Source organism: Zosterops lateralis (assembly GCF_965231275.1).
Source record: "Zosterops lateralis genome assembly, chromosome: 2".
Lineage (NCBI taxonomy): Eukaryota > Metazoa > Chordata > Aves > Passeriformes > Zosteropidae > Zosterops > Zosterops lateralis.
In genome coordinates, this window is record NC_139763.1 from 24,570,556 (window position 1) to 24,596,565 (window position 26,010).

The 26,010-nt window shown below is 36.7% G+C and overlaps 1 protein-coding gene across 1 annotated transcript in view; it reads left to right on the plus strand.

Annotated features, from left to right (window-relative positions):
• MYO16 (myosin XVI) overlaps positions 1-26,010 on the plus strand; it is a gene marked incomplete at its 5' end in the record, with an annotated part of 289,157 nt that overhangs the window by 113,370 nt on the left and 149,777 nt on the right. The window contains 6 exon segments of the mRNA XM_083883531.1: positions 1,755-1,905; positions 8,486-8,596; positions 11,414-11,479; positions 14,122-14,249; positions 23,132-23,237; positions 25,079-25,196. Coding sequence (XP_083739657.1) covers positions 1,755-1,905; positions 8,486-8,596; positions 11,414-11,479; positions 14,122-14,249; positions 23,132-23,237; positions 25,079-25,196 — 680 coding nt within the window.

Genomic DNA, 26,010 nt, shown 5'->3' on the forward strand with positions numbered 1-26,010 from the left:
ACATCAGTACATGAAACATGCCTGTTATATTAAGTTATTATTGTCCTCTTAAGTCGAAAATTAATCTGTCACTACAGTAGGCAGCCATTTTTCCCCACACTCTGCTGTGATTTACAACCTACTTCTCTTTTGTGACACCTGAGATGTTTATTTGGTTGTGAGGTGTTTATAGCTGAATTTTAAGAAGTGTTTCTACTGCATGTTGTGTAGTTACCACAAAAGGGGTAAGATTAAATGGGTAAGGTTCAACTTCACAGAAAAAAAAATCCTGGATCTTCACAATTTAAAAGAAACATCACATTAATATTAAGAAAGATATTAGTGGCAATACTTTGGTCTTAAGTGGATCTTTTGTCCATGTGATATTTGGTAAATTTGTCACCAAATTTTCTATGGTGAATCTAAGCAGTAAATATAAATTTTTATTTTCACCAATGTTCCTCTAGATGTTTTACATTTCAATGTCTGAAGCAAAACATCTCGAGGCAAAAAAAACCTATCTATAATTCACTATAAAACATTTAAACTAATTCTTTCAATATTGACTGAGAGTTTCATCAAAAGAAAAGTTTTGTTTGTCTATTTTTTATTCAGTGTGAAACAACTTCATTTTGTTTTTCAATGAATTCTGTCTAGAAGCTGTTTTATCCTTTATCTCTAAAATTTTGTGTGTATTTCAGTTCTATATTATGTGTGTATTTCAATTTTTTTCCAAAAGCAGCTCTTATCCCGAGTTGCTATCATTGTTAGCTATGAGTATTCATTTGAGTTAACTGTATAATCATGGTTTTTCTATAGTCAGTGATTAAACTCAAGTAACTTAGAGTAAATATGAGATTTATTTTAACTAAGTTTGGTCTTTATTCCATAGTGCAATGCGCTAGTCCCACATTCTCATATTGAGTCCACATTTCCTTTCAAAGAAATCCTGTACGCGTTTTGGCAAGGAGCTGATGTTCACTCCATGAGATCGTCTCATTTGCACTGTCAGAATCCAGACATGTATTTTTTAAGATATTTGTATTCTCAACTCCTGCAGCTGATTCCTTACTAATTCTTTGGATGTGCAACTCTGAAAAATCATCCAAGTTGTTGGCATTGTTTTTTTTCCAGAAGTGTCACGTTGTCTGAACTACCAACAGGGAAAACAACTCCATGTGTATAAGAAGTTTTTATGTGGATTAAGAGTATTGCAGATTGTTCGAGTAATTTCAGTAGTCTGCTATTTGCTTGCATGTTTGTTTGGTTATTTTTACCTTAGCACAATCTCAAAGCACCTTCTAGTCATAAAATGTATCTTGGATATTGCCAAATTAAAAGTAAGCGAAAAAGTGATGGAATTTAATTTTAATAACTGCAATGGCAATATATGTATTATTACATTTAAACATACTATTTTTCAAAATAGGATTGTGTAGTTTAACTGTGATTTTTAAATTTAGTTGCAAAATTGGCTATTGATTAGCCAGCCTAGTGCTGTCAAAAGCAGACTCATTCTCTTTGGCTTGCTCAAATCTGCTTCAGAAAAGACATGCATAAAGGTGAATTTTAAATCAAAGTATGTTGCTCTGTGTCTTTGGGAACTGAGCAGCCTATGTGAACAGTTTATTTCTCACCAATCTCTTTTTAGTACTTGGATCAGGAGCTTGTGTTTCAGCCCTGAGTTGTATCTCAGTTCTGTGCTTGTGCCACCCACATTTGATTGTCTGACATCTTCAGTAGAAGTCTAATTGCTTTATTGATTCTCTTTGTAGCAATCCCCTGGCTTTACCGATTGCCAAGCAAGACAGTTTGCTGGAGAAAGATACCATGTTCAAAGATGCAGCTAAAGGTTTATGTAAGCAGCAGTCTCAAGACAGTGCATCTGAAAATATCACTGTGAACACCACAACCAAACTTGAGCAGGTAACAGCATGCAGTGTCTTGAAATTTTCATTAGTGCTTAGGTCTGGAAATTGTAAACTCAATGAAGCTGAAGACAATAGTATGTTTTTACCTCACCATACAGCAATATCATTTCCATTGCACAAGCCATGTCACCTTGATCACTCCCTGCAGAGTTTCCTCTGCAAATTGAACAGCTGCTCCCTGCCAGCTCCTGGTGGCAGGTCGGGCTGTGGCGAGGGCTCAGAGCCCCTCAAACTCTATCCATGGATCACAAATGGGAGGGACAACTGTTGGCACTGCCCAGACAGTGTGCTTGTCTCAAACTTCGAGTTACAAAAGAAACACAACCTGGGAGACTGAAAAAAACAAAAAAAAAAGGTCTAAGGAATATCAAGTTGCAAAGTAAGTGACTGTAATTCAAAGCTAGGAATTGTCAGATTTACAGCTGCAGTGTTAACTGCCTTTCTTGTGATCCTGCATCAGATTATGAGAACTGATTATTTGGATACGCTTTACGGTTTTCTCCGCAAGAGGACAATCTAATTCGGTATATATAGGATGAATGCCAAAGGAGGCAATTACCAATTGCTTATAAATCTAGCACATCCCAGGTTTGAATGTTTAGGATGTAAAATTTTTTAGGTTTTTCTTTGTGTTTGGTTTGGTTTGGTTTTTGTTTGGGTATCTTTTTGTGATACAAAAGGGTTTCTTTTCTGTTACATGCATTTGGGAAACATATTCCAGAAATATTTAGCCATTTAAGAAAAAGCTACTTTAGAATCAAGGGGGTGAGGGAGGGGAGTATTTCCATTAAAAATAATTTACTGTAAATTTGAAGCATAACAAAGAAGCAAGACACTGGTTTGATTTAAGCCACGTTTGGTTCAAAAAAGCTGTGTCTTTATCTTGGCAGAAGAACGCATGCTCTGCTGCTTTTTATTTGGATGGGTTTCAGAGGAAGGGCTTGATCATATGAGATCAATCAGTGCATCCATATGTAAATGATATGAGTCAATCTGTGAAGGAACTTCAGCTTTGGAATCCTGTGGAGTGCTTGGTTCCCTATCCCATCAGAGGATGCCACAACATGTTCTGCACTTGGCTTACATCTTGTTTCCGTGTCATGCAGTTTCTGATGTTGCTGACTGATGTGATTTGATGGAAACTGTCATTCCAAGGGACAAGCGCTGCTGGTCAGAAAAGTGAATGCTTGCAACCCTTTAAGGAGGAATCCTCCCATAATTGTAGGAAAAGAGAGGGGAGTATTTAGCTTACAGTCTTGCCAAGACTATTGCTTGTTTCTAGATGTTCAACAAAAGTGTGTACAAAACCACAGATACTTCTTTCTGTCTGATTCTCTTTTGATGTAAGCCTAGCCAAAATTATTCAGGATTTCATTATCTCTAAGCTAAACTTTTACTTTATAGTTTGTGCAATAAAACATATACAGAAACTGATCAGGATAAGAACAGCTAATCTTCCAGGTGAAAATGAGCAAACAGAAATCTTTATGCTGGCAATTTCATTCTCCACCATGACTTTGAGTCTCCTCAGGGTCCCAGGACAGATTTTCAAAGCACTCCTGTTGTTTCACCATACTACAGTGGAATTTCCCACAATAGTTACAATTCAAAGACAAGAGAACAGACTTGAAGGTGGATCTCTTTTAGCTCTTTTATTTGAGAAATATCTGCAGGAAACAGTCTGAAGTTCTGCTCCAAACAAGCTAGCTGTGTGTATCCTATGTTTTTTGAGAAACAAGAAAAACTAGAAAATACCTGTAATTGCAGAATCTGGAGTGATGCTCCCTAGCATGGAAGGATGGGAAGAGTCCTGTCTGAGAAATTATCATTAACAGGGGTAGGTTAGAAATTGTGCTATTTTAGTGGGTTTTTAAATACCGATTGCATTAGAAAAGAATTAATACAACTTTTCAGTTGGCAAGGGTTTAATGAGGTTTAGCTCAAGAAGAAAGAAAGAGAGTCAACTACTCTAATCACTTCACTAGTTAAATTTTAGAAAAGTAAAGAGTCTCTAGATTTTGTCAAATTAAAATATATAATATTTTTTCTTTTGATGTAGTTCTGATCCTGGGAGTAGAGGGATTGTATTCTCTACTGCTTGCCATGCATTATGAGCTGTAGGTATATATGTATCATATCTGTATTTCCCTTAATAATATTTAGACCTTAGTTTTCAAAGATGAAATGTATTCATTTAACACTTTTTTATTATAATTATTTTTTAATTTCACATCTTGAGAAGTAAAGTTTTTATTTAGTGCTGATACCAAAGGACATCTTTGAACAAGCCCTTCCTGCTGTTCCTGCCTTTTGGGTATCCTAATTCTAATAAGTTTCTAATGAGTTGTCTTTTATTCTTACCAGTTGTATTCAAACTACACTCCAAGTAATCTTGTTCTGTTTAATTTTTCAATAGGTTATGTGGAGTCATTACTTGGATTTCATGTTCATATATTATTGAAATATATCAGGATGATACTTTGTATGCTTTATGTCAGAAATATCACACATTCTTAGGCAATATGGCCTGCAGATTAGGCCTTTATTGGAGGATCAAAAAGAAAAATTTCATCCTAGCACATTTCAGACATGCATTTTTAATAGAAAAAGCCTGTAACTTTTTGGGTTTGGAAAGAAATAACTGTTCAAATTTATATATCACTTCAGGTTTTTTTTTTAATTGCAAAAATGATTAAAAAGAGCTGTAAGAAAATATTATTTCCCATGAAGATTTTAATTGCTTGAAGTATAGGAGATGGGGATGAAGTGACTACTTCAATAAAGCATTTTGGATCTTTCTTGGCTTGTATTACCTTTTGCTTTTTTCCTAGGTAAAATGTGTTCTTTGATTATCAGTAATGTCAAGATCTGTGCTGCCAGACAAAGAAAGAAGTATGAATAATTTCCAGAATTTTATCAGAGTCTCAATTTCTCTTCCTCTCATCTGGGAAGGATATTTTTTGATAGCAGATTCAAATTAATGGGTTGGAATTGAATTACATGTTCCATGCTGCAAATAAATATAAATTAAATATTTTCTTTATCTTAATTGAGTATTTTTTAAAAAAATAAAACTGCCTTTTGGTTCCTTTTTATGTATTGTTGGCCACATGAACTGTGTGATAGAGTATCCCCTGATGGCTTTTTGATTGTTTCAGTATCAGTTATGACATAGACAAGGCTCAGCTGTGCATAACATAATATCACAAATAAGAGCTGGGATGTATATATATTTCAGTGACACAAGTATGTAAAAATACATAAAACTAAATAATATATATAACTATTCTGAATGTTGTTAAGTGTATGTAATTGAATAGAGTAAATAGAAATCTTCATTGTAAGCATTACAAAAATGTAAACCTACTCACTCCCAGAGGCATATTTATTTCGGAACTTATTCTGTATGTATGGCTATTTTTGTGTCTCATAACATATGCATCATGCAAGTAGAATGATAGCCAGATAGATGCATTAAGCTAAAAAACACATCTGTATGTTCAGAAAAGTAGATGAGAATGGAAGTTTAAGGTGCCCAAAAATAAGATATTATTAATGTACATAACATTAACTGTTCAGTGAAATCAGTGGTGAATTTGAGGGATTTAGATGTTCTTATTTCAATGTGATTATTTGCTTGTTGAACTATGAAATTTGGTGGAATGTGTCAGGTAGAAAATGCTGAAACGCCAAATCCTAAACTTTGCAGAAAAAAAAGAGTTGAAAAGATTTTGGTTTCCTTTCTTGGAGTTTTACTGAGCACTTGACATTTCTAACCATACCTACAGAATGAGCAATTTTGGACATGCCTAGATTATGAAATAAGTGCAAGGCAGTGCCTGTTTGCTGCCTAGGGCTGTCCAGGATGAGTCCATAAACATCTGTAAGACCAAATTTTTCTCCCTTCAGAGATGGGGTCATGCCCAAATGACCTATTGTAAATTATTATTGTCATGTGACCTGAATGATATCCAGGTTTCATCTGCATGAGTTCTAGCTGATAAGAACCAGGAATGTATAAGGAAATGTGCTAAAAAATTCAGAAAATATGGTGAATTCCAGGGCTGTACTTTTATCCAAACCTTGCTTTTATTTACAAAAGCATAACAAAGGTTTAATCTTCTCAGAGATAGATTAAAAGAAGCTCATTCTATGGCACAGATGTTCTGAGTTTTGATATCACACCAGGGAGTGCAGTGAAGCCCGATGCCTGTTTTGTTCCTGCACGCCAGGTGAGCATGCTATTAAGGAAAGAAGGCCACAGACTTGTCTCTCTGCTCTCTCTCTACATCACACTTAATTTTTTTTTTTAAATTCTTTTGTAATTCCCTATTCCAATGTACATCATCAAAGACAAATGCCAAAACGTAATTTAACTTTTTGTTGGAATTCCAAGTGGAATTCTTGTTTTCTAGTCAGCTGTACATCCAACTGACATGATTAGAAGCAAAAAGAGCAAGAAATGCCATCTTCTGTGTGACAGAGAAATCTTCATTCACTTCAAGGGGTGAGGAACAAACATCTCCAATAAGTAGACATACACCTTGTAAAGCACAGGTAGTGAAATCTGAGTATCAGGTTTTCTGCGCTCAACCTTGAACCTATGGCAACTGAGTTGCATCTTAGAAGTTCTGTGTCAGATCCCCAGTACAAACACAAGTATCCATAGTCTTTAGGCTCTTCCCCATGACAGAAGCATGCTCCATGTTCCCTCCAGTATCTCCCAGTCTGCTTTTGCCACTGATCTCCTGTCACTGACAAAATCTGAAGGTGTTGAGGTGTTATGTGGGGTCACTGGTTGGAGACAGAAACAACAGAACTCACCAAGGGTCATCGACAAACAGCATGGTTTAGTGTTGGGAACCTCCTTTGATAGGGGCTTCAAATTTCCTGGGCTTGGACAGCTGATTGGTCGAGTTTCAGCACTGCCCAGCTCTCTGGCCAGTGATATGTCTGCAGTTAGGATCAAATGGGATTGGCATGGGGTCCCCTGCGTAGGTTTGTATCGTTGTTATTATTATTCAGCATGGCTTTAATAACAATATATTCCAAATCATCTTGGACGGCTTAAAAGCAAAAGTTTATTGAGAGGCACATCCTTTTATACAGTGTTTCAGTTCAATGGATATTATTGGTCATTTGGAACAGCAGCTCTCGACTGTTTCTTACAGGTAAACAACAAGTGAGAAAAAAAACCAGCTGCTAACGGTCTTTAACTTTCCAAGAATTGTTTTTGATTCCTTCTTACAATTTCTCAGACCAGTGTGAGAAAGTTATGTGACTTGATTTCACAGACTCAGACTGCTGTTGCTGCCTGAAACTTAGAAATTCATCTTTCACCACTGTTAATTACCACAGGTTTGAATCCAACCTACCCTTACTATACCTGGGAACTTTTTTCTTCTAGGCTGGTCAAGTTTGGGGGTCCAATACAGCCAAATTTATCTGGCAGCTACAGGCCAGCTGCAACCATGACACTGAGGTGTTCACCACAAAGGGGGAGTGTCTGCTTTTCTCCCGAGCTTTCATTTTAAGCAGAACAATAAAAAAAGAAATTTCATCTTGATTGTCCATTCTCAAAATAGACCCTGAGTTATTATAATAAACTCTGAACAAACTACTTAATTCTATTGCTGTTCATGTGAGAATTTTCTGTTTCTGGGTACTTTGCTGACACAAAAAATGAAACAAACTACATTTTAAGTGTAGATCATTATTTAGAAGCACACTTCTTAATGTGTAAGTGTTTATTTTGTCTTCAGTCAAATTTTCATTATCACTGATTTTTTTTTTGTTCTGTCTCCCATTTTAAGTGTAGATCATTATTTATAAACACACTGCTTAATGTATCAGTGTTTATTTTGTCTTTAATCAAATTTCCATTATCATGGATTCTTTCTTCTTCTATCTCCTATCTCAGTCCTTTGGATGTTTTTGTTTCATTACATTTTTACTTACCCTTGCAGAGCTTATATTATTCACCCTAATCTCAAAAGTGTTAAACAATTTCACCCACCAGTTTTGGCTCAAGTGGACTCTTCTGATTGTCTTCTGGCTTCCATGTCAACACATTTCCAAGTTCTTATTAACTAACTTCTTTTCTGCAAGAAAAATTCCAGTAAAATTTCAAATCCCATATGTTAAAGAGTGGTCTGAGAGCTTTGCTAAATACTGCAAGAAATACTTTATAAGTTCACTAACTAATTTCTTGATTTCCTTTGCCATAAACATTTAATGAAGAGAGCAGGAAAATTGCATTTGATCCGAGAATCTTTTTGGGTTTAAGGATTGAAAATTCATGGTGTAGTATGTTCCGGTATGTTCTGGAAGGTTCTGGTGTGTTCTTAAGAGCCCATCAGACTCATGCAGTTAAACACCATAACATTAATACTAATTTTTATATTCTTCTCTTGATTAAGAGTAATGATTAATTGGGGAGTGTCAGCTTTCTGGTTTCTTAATGTATTTTTTTCCCATAAATTCTAGAAGTCTTGGTTTATACTGTAAATTAGAATATTATGGTACAGAATAATTCATTGTGAAGTTACTCTATTTCTCTAATTTGTGTTTTCTAGATCAAGCTAATGCCTCCAGCTCCAAATGATGACCTGGCTTCTCTGAGTGAGCTAACAGACAGCAGCCTGCTTTATGAGATTCAGAAGCGTTTCAACAACAATCAGATATATGTGAGTTACTACTCACCTACCAATAGTAAGCTTTCAAAAAAGACCAAAGAGAGAATAGGAAAAATGGGATTATTATCATAACTACTGGACAGTAACCTGCCCCAAAGTAATGACTAGTTTTAAATGGATGAGGGAATGTGTGTGTCTGTAAGCCCTGCAATTCCTCAAGTTTATGTAGGAAAAGGAGAAATAAAAAATGAAGTATCACTTCAGACAGGTTTGAATACAATTTATGTGTGTTTTTTTCACAGAGGAAGTAAGTTGGCAAACATTGATGAACACACTTGTCACGAATGAGCATTATAAGGTCACTCAGATCACAGTGTGGTTGGGGTGGGGGTTCACCACCATGATTCCTTCTCAAACCACCAAAAGAGCATTCCATTTTCAATGCTAGATTAATTTAATACAGCATGATTACTGGAAATGTAAAAGAAATTTAGATTTATACAGCTTAGAATTCAGCATGGGAGATTTAATTATTCATTTCTTCCAGCATCAGAGAAGTAATTGTATTGTAATGTTAATCATCTAGATACCAAAAGAAATTTTTGTATCCCGGTCCGTATCTTACCCATAACTTATTACTCACTTATTGAACAACTGAGTGGAATGTATATGTGAAATATTATTTTTAAATTTATATTATTTTTAAATTTATAAGTTTATTACACTATTTAGACTAAAACAATATGGGGAATTGTTATGTTGCTGTGAATCCTCTTGAAATTATGGGAACTTCAGTTTTAGATGTTATGGCATGCAATGTTAAAAAAAAATTCTGGGTTTTGGCATGATGGATCAAATGCTAAAAATACTCATTATATGAGTATTTACTTTTCTTTATCTCACTTTCAAAGATACAAGATAACTTTAACTGAATTCATGAAGATCCATAGAGGAAGACTTTTATTTTAAGATACTGAAGATTTCATCTGAAAGGATCTCATGCTCTGGAATTCTCTTAGCTTAATAGAATTTGTAGGCAGCAATCAGTAGTATTCTGCTCAACAGCAGCCACTGTGCTTTGGTAGAGTGTCAGCACCAGTGCTGAAGATGTTTTCATCTTGACTTGGTTCTTAGACTTAGAAGGAAACATCCTTTGGCTCCAATTCCAAGCCAGAGTCCTCAGTATCACTAAACACTCCCTGTTTCATGTTTCTTTGAAGCTGTGTAAAGTTACATTCCACTGGAAAATCCAACAGTGAAGTCAGAATGGGTGAGAGGAAGGAAATAAATTGATGCATTTTAGAAGAAAGCCAGTGCATTTACTAGGAAAGACAGTATTTTCTGCCTCCCCAAATCAAAATGCTTCGTCTTGAAAAAGACAACACGACTGGAACTGTTCACATGATGCTTTGCTATCTGACCTTGTCAGAGACAGAAATCTGGCAGTTTTTGCATTCTAAGAGTGTAATATAGCAGAAGCTATTTATGTGAAGTGAAAAGTATAGCAGCAAAAGTGACCTACAATCTCACACTCAAGTGCACAGAATTGTAGAACGGTTTGAGTTGGAAAGGGCCTTTAAGATCACCTGATTCCAACTCTCCTGCTATGGCCAGAGACATCTTCCAGTAGAAGATGGTGAACTCGGGGCTCCATCCAACCTGTCCTTCCAGGTATGGAGCATCCACAGCTCTTCTGGGCAGCCTCTTCTAGTGCCTCATCACCATCACAGTAAAGATATTTTTCCTAGTAGCTAATCTAAATCTTTTCCCTTTCAGCTTAAAACCATTCCTCCTCATTCTGTCACTACAATCCCTGACAAAGAGTCCCTCCCTATCTTTCTTGTAGGCCCCCTAAGATATTGGAAGGTTCTATAACTTCTCCCTGGAGCCTTCTGCAGGCCAAACAATCTCAACTTTCTCAGCCTATCATCTTCACAGCAGACGTGCTCCAGGCCTCTGATCATCTTTGGGGCCCTCATCTTATCTTAACAGGTCCACGTGTTTCCTGTGCAGAGGACCCCATAGCAGGATGCAGCACTTCAAGTGGGGTCTCACCAGAGCAGAGCACAGCAGAGCAGAATTCTCTCCCTCACCCTGCTGCCCACAGTGCTTGTGGTGCAGCCTGGGCCACAATTTGCTTTCTGGGGTGCAAGAGCACAGTGCTGGCTCATGTCCAGCCTCTTGTCCATCAATAGGCCCAAATAGGAAATAGTAAAATCTTGCAAACATGCAGTCATTAGGTATGGTTTACTCTTTCTGATATGATCAGGATAGTTTTTCTAGATGCATGCTCATATGTTCCTATACCCATACACTTGCGTAAAGACTTATATAGGTATCAATTGCTCCATCTTACCCCACTAGCAACATATTTTATTGTATTGGCTCTAGATAACCACTACAGAATTTCTAAATTATGTCTGTCATCTTTTCCATAAAACATCACTTGAGGAGCTTGTTTATGTGGTAGGCATGCCAGGAGTTAGACTCAATGATCCTTGTGGCTCCCTTCCAACTCAGCAGCCTCTGTGATTCCATGACGTTTTAGTAGTATAGAAAGTGGTAAGTTACAAATTAACTTTCAAATAATCTACCAATAATATATGTAGCGCAATTTTTCTCTGCATAATTTTCAGCTATGAAGAACTCAGTTTTATTACAAAAAATGCTAATTAATTCTGTTCAAAATGGAAATTTAGATCTTAAATTCAAACTGTGGAGTTAAAAGCTCAGAATTCATGAATTATGTTTAGCATGTGGTTAGCTAGATTTAAGAGGTTTTGCTGAGAGTTCTTTTTTGGAAGAAAGCCATTAGCCTCCTTAAAAATCAATTTATTACTAAATAAAGCAATTTCTTCTTTTTTTCAGACCTACATTGGTGATATACTGTTGCTTGTTAACCCATTTAAAGAACTTCCTATTTATTCTACCATGGTAAGCATTCTCTTTTTAAAAATTTGTGGATATTTTTTCACAATTCATAAAGTTCATTTGACCTGCCAAACTGCTAAAATTAATTAATGGATATGCCCATTTTATGTGGGGAGCATCTTTGTTTCAGTATTTTAGCAAAACCTTAATTTTTTTTTCCAAGATACGACAATTTTTTCTGTGTCTTATTGGTAAAACAGCCACCTTGACAACACTTTGAATGAGCAGGAGCTCTTTTGGTTGTTTAAAAATAGTTCCTGGTCACCGTGGTGGTTTCTGCCACAGTTGAACTTGTAGAAACAGATGCATAATTCATGCAGTGGTTGTTTGAGTTCACACCCCCCTTTCCCAAAACATGTTTATGGAAATAACAACTTTGGATGATGCACAAAGGATTCAAATGTCTGTCTGTGCACCACACCAGGCCCCTCATCTGGGACATCACGGTGATCTGAGCACTGCCCTGGGTCAGGCATAGGGAGGTGGCTTGTGCCAGACACAGGCAGCGTTTGGGCAAGGGGGATTGAGTCTTGTGAAAACATTCAAGTGTTTTGATCTCTCCTTCATCTTCACCCAGACATTTTAGAGATACAGTGTTAGTGTAACTGTTAATTTATCCTTCCCTCTTATCTTCTCATTGACGCACTGAGATCACAGAGCTCTGCCTCCCTGGTAGGGAATGTTCACGTGTGTCTATTTAACTTACAAGAATTATAAAGGGTTAAAAATTTGGTGAGAAAATTGTAATTCGTGACTCTTTGCTGCATCATGTGGCTTAGTGTGTAACAGTAGTAAATCTGAGAGAAAGAAACACTGTGACATTCACAGTAGGAGCAGCAGATTCCAAATCTGAATTTACTTCTAGAAATGGAAATCTTCCATCACCCCCAAGGTTTTAGATGATGGTATTTTTTCCTGTCACTGTGTATTTTATATTAGATACATGATTTTGTGCACCAAGAGAGAATTGTAAAGAGAAAGAGTTTACATATTAAAATGTTTCCTGAATGTTTGCTCCATCTTTAATTCTCTGTGATAGATCTATTTAATTAAGTTCATCATGAGACCATTTTTGTCCTGTAATTGTTTGGGTCACCTTGGATAATAATTGCTTTCACTTCATCACTGTAATCTGCACACAATTGTGCACTATGCAGGTATTTCCCAGATGATCAAGCAACCATGGTTGTAAAACCACTTTGTTTTTGAAGTGCTCCAGTATACTGCAGCAGCTAATCTGACATTGTATTAAGGTCTCTAAGTGTTAGATGGTCTATGTATTAAAGTAATAAAAAATGATGATGTCAATTCCTCACTAAATGTTGCCATACTATATGATGTGGCTCATTAGTTAGCATTTTTGTTTCAGGTATGTAGTTTGTTAGCTGTCAAAAAGAAAAGGAATGCAAACATGTATTGAGCATGATACTATTTTTAAAACAAGGATGAAGCAATGAAAGTATTATCATATATGTCTTTTAATAGCAGTAACATTTTATGTTTCCTTCTTTTTTAAAAAAATACTGTATATAACTTCTTGACAAACACTTTTGTTCTGAACATTGACCCCCCCGCTCTTTGTTCCAATAGAATACTACTAAAAGAAATATTTTATAAGCAATTATTCACTCTGAGATGACATAAATAATCACACATTAATGAACACTGATGTACTTTGCTTCTTACGAAATTCAATGCAATTGCTAGTTGATAATGTTATTGCATTTTTACATGGAAATACACTTTACAGCTACACTACACATTATAATAGCATTATACAAGGAACATTCAAGTACACCTTTGAAGGTCTCTTAGTGACTGTAGAAGTGCTTGAGCTGTGGTCGTGCTGCTTTGTTACATTCCTGAAGAATTTACTTGTGCCTGATTAGGACAAATATATTCTTGAAGTTTGTGTTAGAAAAATACGTGAACTTGCAACATTCTGCATTGAGTATACTTGTGTGAAGGTTTTCCTTTGTATTTTGTGACTTTCTGAAATGATTCCTGGAAAATTGGTGTGGATTTATCTTTTTTTTTTTTTTTCCGGTAGCCCTTAAGGCCTAATTGCAAATATATCATGGAGGATTCATTCAGCTACAGCGTAGTAGATACCCCAGGACTGAATATATAACAGATAATTGGATTTACTCAGGCTTTAAGGATAGTATATGTTGCCAGCTATGTGTGTCAGGAGTTATTCTATATTGCAGAGGGAGTATTTATGGGAGACTCTTCTGTCATGTAATAAAATAATTAGCTTATAACTTATTTCTTTGATCTCAATTTTAACTTTTCGTGGGATGTTCGTATTTCATTTTGTAAATTTTCATGTGAAGACATTGAAATAACTATAAATGTAAGGTATTAAAAAGTAGCTTACTAGGTTTTGTTTTACATAATACACCAACCAGTACTGTCAAGTCCTCTAGTTTTGTTTCATTTCGTATCTTAATTAAACCTTTTGTGTTTAAAGATCTATTTTCTGTAATTAAGATCTTCATAGCCATTGTAAAGGTATCACTTCTATACATAGAGAGATTCTCTTCATAATGCTCAGAAAGCTTTACAAAAGACTCAAGATTAAGAAGGTGAAACATAATTGTTTTGAAATGTATTTATCATTTTATTTTTCTACAATTTTTCAGGTCACCCAGCTTTATTTAAGTAACTCTGGAAAACTGTGTTCCTCACTTCCCCCCCATATATTTTCCTGTGCTGAAAGAGCTTACCACATGCTATTCCAGGAGCAGCGTCCCCAGTGCTTTATCCTCAGGTGAAAATTTATCTTTCTCTAGTAATTAATTTGTACCTCCTGCCTTTCAGCTCTTTCCCTTGGGCCTCAGCAGTTGAGATTTCCATTTTATTTTTTTCTCTAACTGATTTTCTTTTCTGTGTACTGATCTCTGTATCATACATTAGAGCAAAATAGAAATGAAAAAAGTTTAATTACATCTCAAGTTCATAGATTCTCTTGGGCAATTGCCACTTGATGTAACTGCATCTAATTAGGAACAAGAACTAATGGTAAAGAATTCAAAACTGCTGTGTGAGTCTGCTAATATTACATGAATCAGGATTAGAAACAGAACCTATTGACAATGAAAATGATAAGTCCTCGAACTAAATCATAAACCTCTGTGGTGAGGCACCTGTATTGGAGCTTGCCTCACATGCTTGTGTGACCATGAGTTTGTTTGTTAGGTCTCCAAGCTCAAAATGGACTTTAAAATGGACTTTAACCTCTAACCTTTTTTTCACAGTGTTGTTTCAATGATAAATAACTTCAAGACTGTGAGTAAATGTATTAGTAATCTGTGGAAAAAAATTCATCCAAATATGCCAGTTTTATAATAGTGAAATTTGGCACTGGAAATTTCACTTGGAACCTTTTAATCCCCAAATCCCCTTCTTTTCTCAAACTCTCTGAAAGCAGTGAGTCTGGTGAATTTGATGTACTCAGTCAAAGAAATATGTTGCTCAGTCTTATCACTTTTCTGTCTGTTCACATTTTATTTACTTTCATATCTTCTGAATCTTTAATCTTAATATCCTCCATGGGATTACAGAACCAATGAGATTGTAAAAGACCTTTGAGATCATCAAGTTCAACTTTTGGCTGAACACCACCCTGTCAACAAGACATGGCACTGAGTGCTATGTCCAGACATTTCTTGAACACATCCAGAGATGGTGACTCCACCACCTCCCTGAGCAGCCCATTCCAATATCTAATCACCCTTCCTGAGAAGAAATTCCTCCTGATGTCCAACCTAAACCTCCCCTGGTGCAGCTTGAGGCCATTTCCTCTTGGTTTGTCTCTAGTTGCCTGGGAGAAGATGCCAGTGCCTACCTGGCTACAGCCTCCTTTCAGGCAGTTGTAGAGAGTGATAAGGTCTCCCCTGAGCCTCCTTTTCTCCAGCTCCAACAGCTCCAGCTCCTTCAGCCATTCTTCATAGTACTTGTGCTCAAAACCCCTGACCAGCTCCATTTCCCTTCTCTGGACTCCTGCCAGCACTTGAATGTACTTTCTTGAAATGAGACCACAGCTGGACAGAGGACTTGAGTGTAGCCAAATTTGCTACCATTTTACAATATTTTTTTTCCCAAGTCACTTCACATCTGATAAAGATTTCACTCACTGAAATAGAGCATTTTACAACAGGAAAGCATTTGGCCAAATCACTGAAGAACTTACTATCATGTATTCACAATTATTTTCAGTGTGTAGCAAGCCAGCTTTACTTATGTATGCTTAACACCAAGAGCTATCTTTGTATAAACTTCTAATGGAAGTTACAGAATAAAATAAGTTTATTAGTTATGCTCTTAAATAGCCAGTAGGTGGACTTTTCATAATTAGCTTCCTTCTGACGGCATTTTGCTCCTGGTTTTCAGGATATGAAGATACATTAAGCACTGACGAGATAAGTAAAGAGCTGTCTAGGGACCCTAAATATAGTCCTGTTAAAAGCTAAGGAGCCTTAGTAAATCAAACCAAAGATTTATGGCATGATGATGGCTAATTTTGTGAGACAAAAAGTCAAAATGAATACATGAAATGAAATGATCTTGCTTGTTAACAATGATACTGTTATGATATAAATCACGTTTTTAAGCCAAATAATCTGGAATGGAGAGAAGTCCTTGTGTTTTACAGTGGAATGCATTGAAAACTTTGGATTTCCTCAGTTTAGCATCACCAAAAGCATTCATTGCAATTTAATATTTATTTTTGAAAATGCAATTCTATGAATTTTAAATACAATGGGCTGTTGCAGTAGAGTTACAGATTTATATTAAAACATTGTTTAGAAATATGTTGTCCAATTTAGCTTAATTTTAGAAATATAATTTCCAACCAACATGAAAGATTGATCAGTTACAGACAACATTGCTGATAACACAAAACTCATTCTTTTGTATTTAACAGTTTTGCTTGCACATATTTGTTTCAAATCTAGAAACCTCGGTCACTGGGAACAAGACTCAATGTCTCACTTATGTACTCTGAGAATGGAGAAGAAATAAACTATTTTGACCCCCAAAAGAGTGCAAACTTAATCACCCTTCCTTGGGTATATCTTACTATATTATTGGGAATTTGGAGTAGCAATGCTCACTCTAGTACAGTAAGAGATTGATTTCGAAAGTTCATGCAGAGCAGCACTCCTGTCTTCCTTTGAATCTGGTAGAAATCTTAAATGAACACATTCTTTCAGCAGTTTTCCATCATTTCTAATTATAATTCAGGTATGCAGGAGTAAGGTTTTTTTTGTAAGTATTCCTAGACTTCTGAGTGTGGTACCTTTGGTCAGAATTGAAAATGAAGTGCAAAAAATAAAACCCTGTGATTTATATAATCTGAAATGACAGGTATATTGCTCCTTATATGTTTTGTATTTTGTCATATTTTCCCTAAATAGATGATTTATAGAACTCCTTTATAATGGAATTGTTGCTTACCAAACAGTAATGATCCAATAATGATCCAGTGTTCTGAAATCATAAAGGTACAGAAAAACCTGGCTAATATGCAGAAACTGGGGGTAAGCAAGTGCTTCTCAGTATTTGCAGAAAGTAATTCTTAAAAGTTTCCTGGGGTTGGCTGTTTTCTGACACTTACCTGGGCTTCCTTGGTTAAATACTTCCATGTGACAGTTCTGGCTATCTCTGAGTCCCCCTCCATGCAAAAGCTTTTGAACCCGGTGGGCACCACCAGCAGTGGTGGTCTCAGAGCTGGGGTGTTCACACAGGCTTTGAGGGTTTGGAGGGTCACAACAAAGGCAGCTGGAACTCCAGCCACAGCTCCTCACAGCCTGGCAGTCCATGGGGATGTCAAGAAAGCACAGGTTCTGCATGGAGCTCTCCAGAGTTAGGGGCACCAGCAGCCCAGCTAGACTGGCACAAGAAAGCAAAAGATCTGGATGATAATCTAAATGCCATGGATTTTACAGATGTAGCTTCTTTAGTTCCCCTGGGTGTATTATGTCTCATGTTCTTTGCTTCACATGACTTTGTATTTTCATACTTTCAATTGGTCTTTTTCCTAACAAATACAGATTTTATTTTTTTTATTTCCGAATAGAACTTATTTTTTTAAAAATTATTCATAGTATTTAAAGATAAAAATATTTGAGCTGTAATTAAGGTTTTATTAACAAAATATGTAACAAAATATTTATAAAGCCCTCCATGAGGTAGTTGTAAAGAAATGCTGGAAAGCCGAAGGAGTAATAAAATGAGAAAATTTCATAGAGTTGCCTAAAGCCCTATGTGACCATAGGATTTCAGATTTTCCATTCATTTTACTTTCCTTTGGGATACACTTTTTCTAATTTAACCTTTTTTTTTATCAGTGGAATAAGCCTTCTTTGTCTGTTCCATAATGCCTTCTAAGTAAGTATTAGTCCAGAAGAATGCTTTTTTGTTTCAATGTTAGCTTAACCTACCCCTTGGTAAGGCAGTCCAAACAAAAGTTCTAAGAAGCCAACATTCATATTGGGAATCACATTTTGAAAAATATAGTGATGAAACAATTATTTAAAAGAGAAAACTGGAATTGTTCTGTAAGCAACATTAAATTGCCAGAGCAAAAATATTGCAGACAATGATGACATTGCAAAAAATTTTACTCAACCTAAAATGAAATGGAGTAATCTAGATCTTGTACAAGGTACCAAATTAATTTTTCATTATTAAATTGCCTCAAATATTCCAAACAATGGTGTCAGCAATTAAAACTTTTTCTAACATAGCATTTCTTTCGCAGAGGTTCAATCTGTATTTCACTAGAAGTGAATATATCCCATTGAAATGTACAGAAAAACTAAGTCATGTTGTGTCTCTCTTTCAGCAACTACATCCTGTGATTTTTGAAGCCCTAAACAGTAATCTAGCAACCCCTTTGATCAAAAAGTTCCTGTGGCAGGACTGTGAAATTAACAGTTGAGCCAAGCATGTCAAATCTTTGCAGCATTGTTCATAAAATATGAATCTTAAGAAGAAATATTCAAGAATGGACAGAAACTGTCCACTCTGTACTTGTTTGTGTGGTCCTGTGTTACCTGGGCACATTTGTCTTGTGGTGAAAAACAAATATAGCTTTATATTTAAAATTAAGCAAATTAATGCTTAAAGGGGGAAACTCATGGTGAGCACCCCAGTTCTGTTGTTTAAAAAGGCTTTTTTATTTGTTTGTTTTAATTTTAAGATGCATGCCTGCTTTTTAATTCTTGAACACAACCAAAGGCATATCAACAATTACTTAGCAACCCTTCTCCCCACCCTCAGTTTCTTCAGTTGTGAGAAAGATTTTTGAATCCTGGAAAAACTTTCTGTTGAAGAGTCTGTTTTTTGTCATGTGAGGTTGGGCCCAAACAAAAAATAAAATGCTACAATTTGTTAAATATCAAGTCTTATATAGCTCTCAGAATGATACAAATATTTATCTGCTGGATATAAAGGGCTGTCCACTTTGGATAAGCTGTGAACTCTTAAAAACAGTGAATTATATCATATCTGATTCTCAAACATAAATGAACACTTTTGTTCAATAGCCTAAGAACTGAATGTGAGTGACTGTACTAAATATCAAAGATGTTTTAATTTTAGAGAAGTTCATTAACAACTGAAATAACTGAAGAGCCACTGTTGCTAATCTTTTTGATAACCTGTGGTATAGTGATAGCAGGTTGCAGCTGTGATTTTGGATTAAGCATGTTGTGGAGTGACAAAACTATTTCATCATCATGACACACAGTTGCCAGTGAACTGGCCAATGTGAATAGGCAATAAGAGGGGAGCTATGATTTATATCTGTCTGTGAGCTCACTGACTTTCTGGATAACACAGGTGTAAGATCTGTGATTTGCAAGACAGTGAAACGTCTGTAAGGGAGGAATATCACGGGGTTAATGTCCTGTTTCGATTTTTCTCTATTTCTGTTAGTGACAACAGACAAAGAAGCATGGAATTTGGAGATTGCCATTATAAGGGCAAAAGGCTAATGCTGGATCTTAAGAACAGAGGCAGCGTGGTACAAATAGTGTTTGCAGAGTGAAGCTTTATCAAGAGGGCAGAGATGCATATTTTATAGGGCAACATCAAGTACCATCTTACTTTTTAAACTCTTTCAGAATGCCAGAAGCTGAAAATCTGATCATAGGATTGTGCCCTTAAGGAGAATCTTGTCATTTCTGGAGAGTTGCTAGTTTCATATTAGTTGTGAAAGTGACCATCTTAACATTAGACAATTTATTTTCCTCTCAGATCTGGTTAAAATATGGCTTTTGTGACATATTAGTTGAGATCTTCATATAATAGAGAATCACAGAATGGGAAGAGGTTGGTTTTGAACTTAAAAGTCATCTAGTCCCAAATGCTGCCGCTATGGGCAGGAACACTGTCATGGCTTGAAAGCAAAGCCAGTGAGAGACTCCAAGTCAGAAATACAATTTAACAGGAGGGAGAAAAAGATAAAAATAAATGCAATAATACAAAAGGACCACTGACAGAGTCAGAATGCAACCTGAGCAGGGTGGTGGAAGCAGTCCAGATGATGTGGTCTTGTTGAAGCAGTGATCCCATAGAAAGGTCTGGTAGCTCTTTTCTGCTCAGAATTCAGTGGGTAAGGGCTCCCTGTGCTGTCCCAAATCCCAGATTATATCCAGGTGGAAATGCTTGGCTCCTCCCCCTGGGCAGAGAATCTCACAATGGGATGATATCATTCTATGAGTCATGAAGTGGGTCCTTGATGGCCCATTAAACAGAGATAACCCCTGAAGGGAGTTACCTGTGAGTCATGGGCAAGGTGTTGATTGGCCATTAGCAGAAGACAGCCCAAAGGAAAGGGGCCTGGGAAGAACACTGCCCCGGCTGGTTTCAATCGCTCATGAGGATAGTGGTAGAATAAATACTTTGGGCACATCCTACACTGCAATCCAGGACAGACACCTCCCTCTAAACCAGGTTTCTCAAGGACCTGGCCTTGAACACCTCCAGGATTGGGGAACCCACAACCTCTCTGGGCAACCTGTTCCATTGTCTTACCACCCTCATAGTAAAAGATTTCTTCTTAACATCTCACCTAAATTTCCCCTCTTTCAGTTTGTACCATTTTTCCCTGTCCTGTCACAACAGTTCCTGACTAAGACCCCCACTTTGGCTTCCTTGTAAGCCCCTTCAGATGCTGGAAGTTTGCCATGAGGTCTCCACAGAGCCTTCTATTCTCCAGGCTGAACAGCCACAACTTTCTCAGACTGTCTTCATGGGGAAGGTGCTCCCGTCCTCTTACCAATTTTTTGATGCTCCCCTGGACTTGCTCCAACAATTCAATGTCCTTCTTATGTTGAGGACACCAGAGCTGGATGTAGTGCTCACAAGAGTGGAGTAGAGGGGGGCAATTGCCTCCTTTAACCAGCTGGCTACACTGTTTTGGACATAGCTCAGGATTCTGGTCTGTGGTCTTCTGGTTTTCTGGTCTGTGAGCACACACTGCTGGCTCATGGTGCATTTTTCTTTGGTAAATTTTCTTGGGAGAGTGACCATCACTTTCTTTCTACTCAGGGCTGCCCTCAGTCACTTCTCTGCCTGGCCTGTAGGCGTCCACAACCCTCGTGCAGGACCATGTGCTTTGCTTTGTTCATGATGTTTGCATCAGCCTACCTCTTAAGCATGTTAAAGTCTCTGAGTGTCATCCTTTCCCTCCAGCATGAAGTGTCACCCCACAGCTTGGTGTCATCAGCAATCTTGATCAGGGTGCTCTCAATTCTACTGTCTATCACTGAGAGAGATGTTCAACAGTATCAGCCCCTGTTCTGATCCCTGAGGACACCACTCATGTCTGGTCTCCAGGTGGAAATTGAGATGTTGAGCACCCACTCTTTGTGTGTGATCATCCATCCATAACTTCTTTATCCACCAAGTGGTCAAGCTATCAGATCTGTGTCTGATCAGATCTCTTGTCTCAATTTAAAGACAAGGATGTTGTGCAGGGCAGTCTCAAATACTTTACATAAGTTCAGGTAGACAATGTGAGTTGCTCTGCCTCTGTTCACCAACACTGTAGCCCTGGAATAAAATACAGATTGATTGATCTGTAGTTCCCTGTGTCTTCTGCTTTCCTCTTTTTAAATATGGATATTAATATTTGCCTTTTTCAAGACAGCAGGGACTTTACCTGACTGACAGTTTTTCAAAAATTATGGATAGTGACTAACAACTTTGTCTTCCAGCTCCCTCAGGATCCATGACTGAATTTCATCAGATCCATCACCATGTAGCCAGGTTGCAAACCGTTGCAGTCTTGGACCATAAACCTCCTACTGGTGCCAATAGGAGGCTGAGGTCCAGTACTAGCCTCCACTTTGTTATAGAGGCATGGACAACATAGACAAAAGCAGATTGATATGTCACATATATAGTAATGACAAGATCAGTCTTGTCACATTAAGACTAGAGTTTACCAGGCAAACCATAAGATATTCACCAAAGGTGCATGTATTTCCCATGAGAGTTGACTGAGATTAAATGGTGCTATCCAAATATGCTATCCAATTGCTATCCAAGTATGAAGCTCATTTTTGTCCTTCCCTGTTTTGTTTCTTCCTTTTCCATTGAATTCTCCTTTGAAGTGATATTTGAATAGTAAAGCAATGGCCAGATTGAAGACAGATACTGTATTTTGCTGCCTTCTCATTTTCAGAAACTAAAATACACAGGTAACAGATTGATCAGCCGTCATGTCCATTATAAGCAGCCCTGTAAATTTGATCAAGTGAATAAATAAAGGAGGAGCATCAAATTACATTTTACTTGGTTCAGTAGTCTGTAAAGACAATGTCTTATAATTCAAGAAAGAAATTCTTCCATAAATTTCCTAGTCAGGCTTCACCAACTTCATCATTCCCATCTCTTCTTTTCCTTCCTTCTCCATTCTTAAAGTGCATCATTGATTTTGCTTCCTTCTTCCATCCCACCACTTTTCTATTGCTTCTTTCCACCTTTGTCATTCTATTTATTGCCTTTTGCCTTACTTACTTTGTTCACTTTCCCTGTCAGAAATTCTCATTCGTTTGAATATTTGTTCCACATAACAAACAAGAAATCACAGTGACCTAGACAGAATCACTACTGTCAAAGTGTATTGCAAAAACTGGACAGGTTGTAAAATCAATCAGCTTTTTGTTTTCCTTCCTGTTTCTTTTATATTTTCTTTACATTCTTCCTATTGTATTCTTCACTTTCATTTCTTCTGATTCCCCATCATTATCACAGCAGTAATTTGACGTCTGCCAAGAGAACCAGGCACTATTAGTAACCTCCTTTCCTGGACAAAAGGTAAAGGAAAACATAAAATCTATGCTATAAATACCTTCAAAAAGGCTTGAAAGCATTAGATTTGATTGGTTTGACCTGTGGTACAACACAATGTATCTTGACAGCTCTGACAGCCTTCATGTACATAGACAGTCAGTCAGTCAATCTCCTGTGTTCTGTTCTTTATTTGTCTTCCATAAACCTCTTGTTACTTGAAATGAAAGTTTGATGGAGGTACCTTAAATCCATTCAAACAAAGCTAGCAGAGAATATAAATAACATTTCAATTGTGAAACTAACAATGATTCCTCCCTCTCTTCCTTGCCTGTCATCTTGCAGTGGAGAAAGTGGTTCTGGGAAGACTGAAGCCAGCAAACAGATAGTGAAACACCTCACTTGCAGAGCCAGCTGCAGCAGAAATACCTTTGATACAAAAATAAAACATGTAAGTAGCATTGCAATCACTGAGTTCAATGAAGCAAAACCTTGGCCTCTTGGACAGGCAGAGAGGTTTGAACTGTAAGGAAAAAGGGGTCAGCTCTGTAGAAATTCATAAATGGCTTGTTTTCACCTTTGAAGTCAAAGGAACTATTTTCCCATGAATGGGAATGGGATTAAGCTCATAATCTTGTGATAAGAAGAATCTCCAAAGTGGAGAGAGTTTTGTTTCTATGTTTTGGTGACTTTGAAAAGCAGTGTTGCAGTGAATAGGAAACATTTCTGTGATAAGGAACTGTTTCTTAAACATGAAATTATTTGCCTTCAGTAAATAAATAAATAAATTTGCCTGTGTGGTATGGTGATTCTTTGCTGGACAGCATAAGAAGTGTTGAGACATCTGAAGTTATAGTATGCAAGACAGAAACTGCAAACTTGCAGGAAAAACTGCGAAGATTAAATGAAATTATATGGCTCAATATTTGTGTACTCAATATATTTAAAACATAGGTAAGGGTTCTGAATATTTGTTCGGTCATATTCAATTTCCAAAATATATGTTGCCATATACCCATATTTAATTCCCTATAAAGGTTCATATAGAAATTTTAAATTATGCTGAACTCCAGGTTGCCAATTCAAGTTCTTTAAAAAAATTACCTTTCCTGAAGAAAGTTCTCATCTGAGGTCTGAACTCAGAAGCAGTTATCAAGGGGTCTTAATGGAGGTGGAAGAGCATTATCAAATTTATCAATATAGAAAGATCCTTCAAAACTGGCTTAGATGGGATATCTGACTTTAGATGGTAAATGCATCAGATCTCATCCACAGTGAGTAGAGATTCTAATTTATTTGCCTTTTCATGTGCCTTAATGAACACAATTGTCTGGATTCATTCCTGCTGCAGTTATGCATAGCACCATTAAATTAATAAAGCTGCATGGGTTAAAGCAAGTGCTGAATTAGTCTGAAGAGCAAATACATCCTAAGCCAAACTACTGGAGTGGAACTGGAACCAAAACTAGGCTGACTAGTTTTCTGCTGCCACCTACTGCACAGACAGCTGGTTTAATTAATAATTGTGAATGGTTTAATTTTCAGAGCTTCTGTGCCACTCCACAGGCCTCTTCCCTCCCCAGCTAGTTCATCCAGCTTCATGACAGGAGTGATGTCAGAACAACAGTGTACATGCACCACATTGCAATCAACTTCAAGGATGCATACAGAAAAGTTCTGAAGGAAATCTGTCGGAGTGTAAGGGGTGTAAGCAACTAATTATACACAAAAAAGCTAAATACAATGACTGTGACCATGAAAGCGTAATATGAAAATGCATTAGTGAGACATGCCATAAAAATGTCTGAATCTGTTCTATTCCTCAGTTTTGCACTAGTATAATCCTGAAATAATTCTATTTGAAATCAATAATTTATGCCATTTCTGACATTATATAAAACTTGTAAATTCCTTTATTGGGTTATTATTATTGTCTGACTATAGCTTCATAAGCTGTCTTCCAAGATTTTAATATTTTTGCTAAGTGTACCTGCTCCAGGAATGTGACTCCAGTCATCATATCCAAACTACTGTTAGGGACACAGCTCACATGTGAACCTTTCACTTACAACTTCCACTATTCTGACATTGCTTTTTTGGAACATATTTATTTTGAGCTGTCTTACTTTAATTTCTATTTTGGAAAAAAATCCTGCCAAATATATATTTTTTTTAATTCCAAGATGAAAAATGGTCTTTCCCCCCCCCCTCACCATTTATTAATCACAAGCCAACCTCACTGATATTTTTTGAAATATCTTCCCATATTGTTTCTTTACTATTGTTTTGCAGGTAAACTGTATCTTGGAGGCCTTTGGACATGCTAAGACACCCTTGAATGATTTTTCCAGCTGTTTTATAAAGTATTTTGAACTACAGTTTTGTGAGAGAAAAAAAACATTAATTGCAGGTAAGTATAATTTAATCTGTAAATTTTAATATCCTGCACAGAGTGTTAGGTCAGAGATCCCAGCGTGCCATGCACAGAATTGGACAGCAAGGGCTTCAAAGTACATGGAAGAGGCGAGGGGGGTTAGGGAGTGTCAGAGGAACAACTTTCACAGCGTGTAAATTGATCACCTCGTCAGGAGTGAGCAGTGCCCTCTTCTGAGCAACCACAAGGTGGCAGGGAAAGACAAGAAACAAGTTGACGCCAGTGATTCCTCCTATTTCCCAGGAGATAACATTTATTTTTATTTCACAGATCAACAAACTGAGCTTTGTAGTGCAACACTGTGAAGTAAGAGTAAAAAATGGATTAAATTGTTAAGTTGTGCACTTCTACCTAATATTGTATTGGGTATTTTAAGTATCCCTTGAATTAGTGAGTGATATAATTTGTTTATTTAAAACAAAAACAAAAACAAAAACAAAAAACAAAACAAAAAAACTAAAAGTATATTCTGTAATACTGAAAATAGAAGTAATTTATTACAGGTTAAAGCATCTTTTAAAGCAAATAGGAACCATATTGTTGTTTATTCTTCTTAAAGGCAAGGTAGTGTGAAATTCGTTCTTGCCTTCAGAGTAAGTATGAGTCTTCTGATCCCTAGTAAGCATTCATTAGTAGAAAAAAAAAAGAAATACAAGAAAATTGAGCAAAACTTTTAGTTTGATTTTGAAAACTGCTCTTCAAAAGCAGTCAGAGAGAGCTTTTATTTCTGGTCCACATAGGTCATCATAGAGCTACTCACTGTCAAAGCAAGGTATGTCTGCAGAAATAA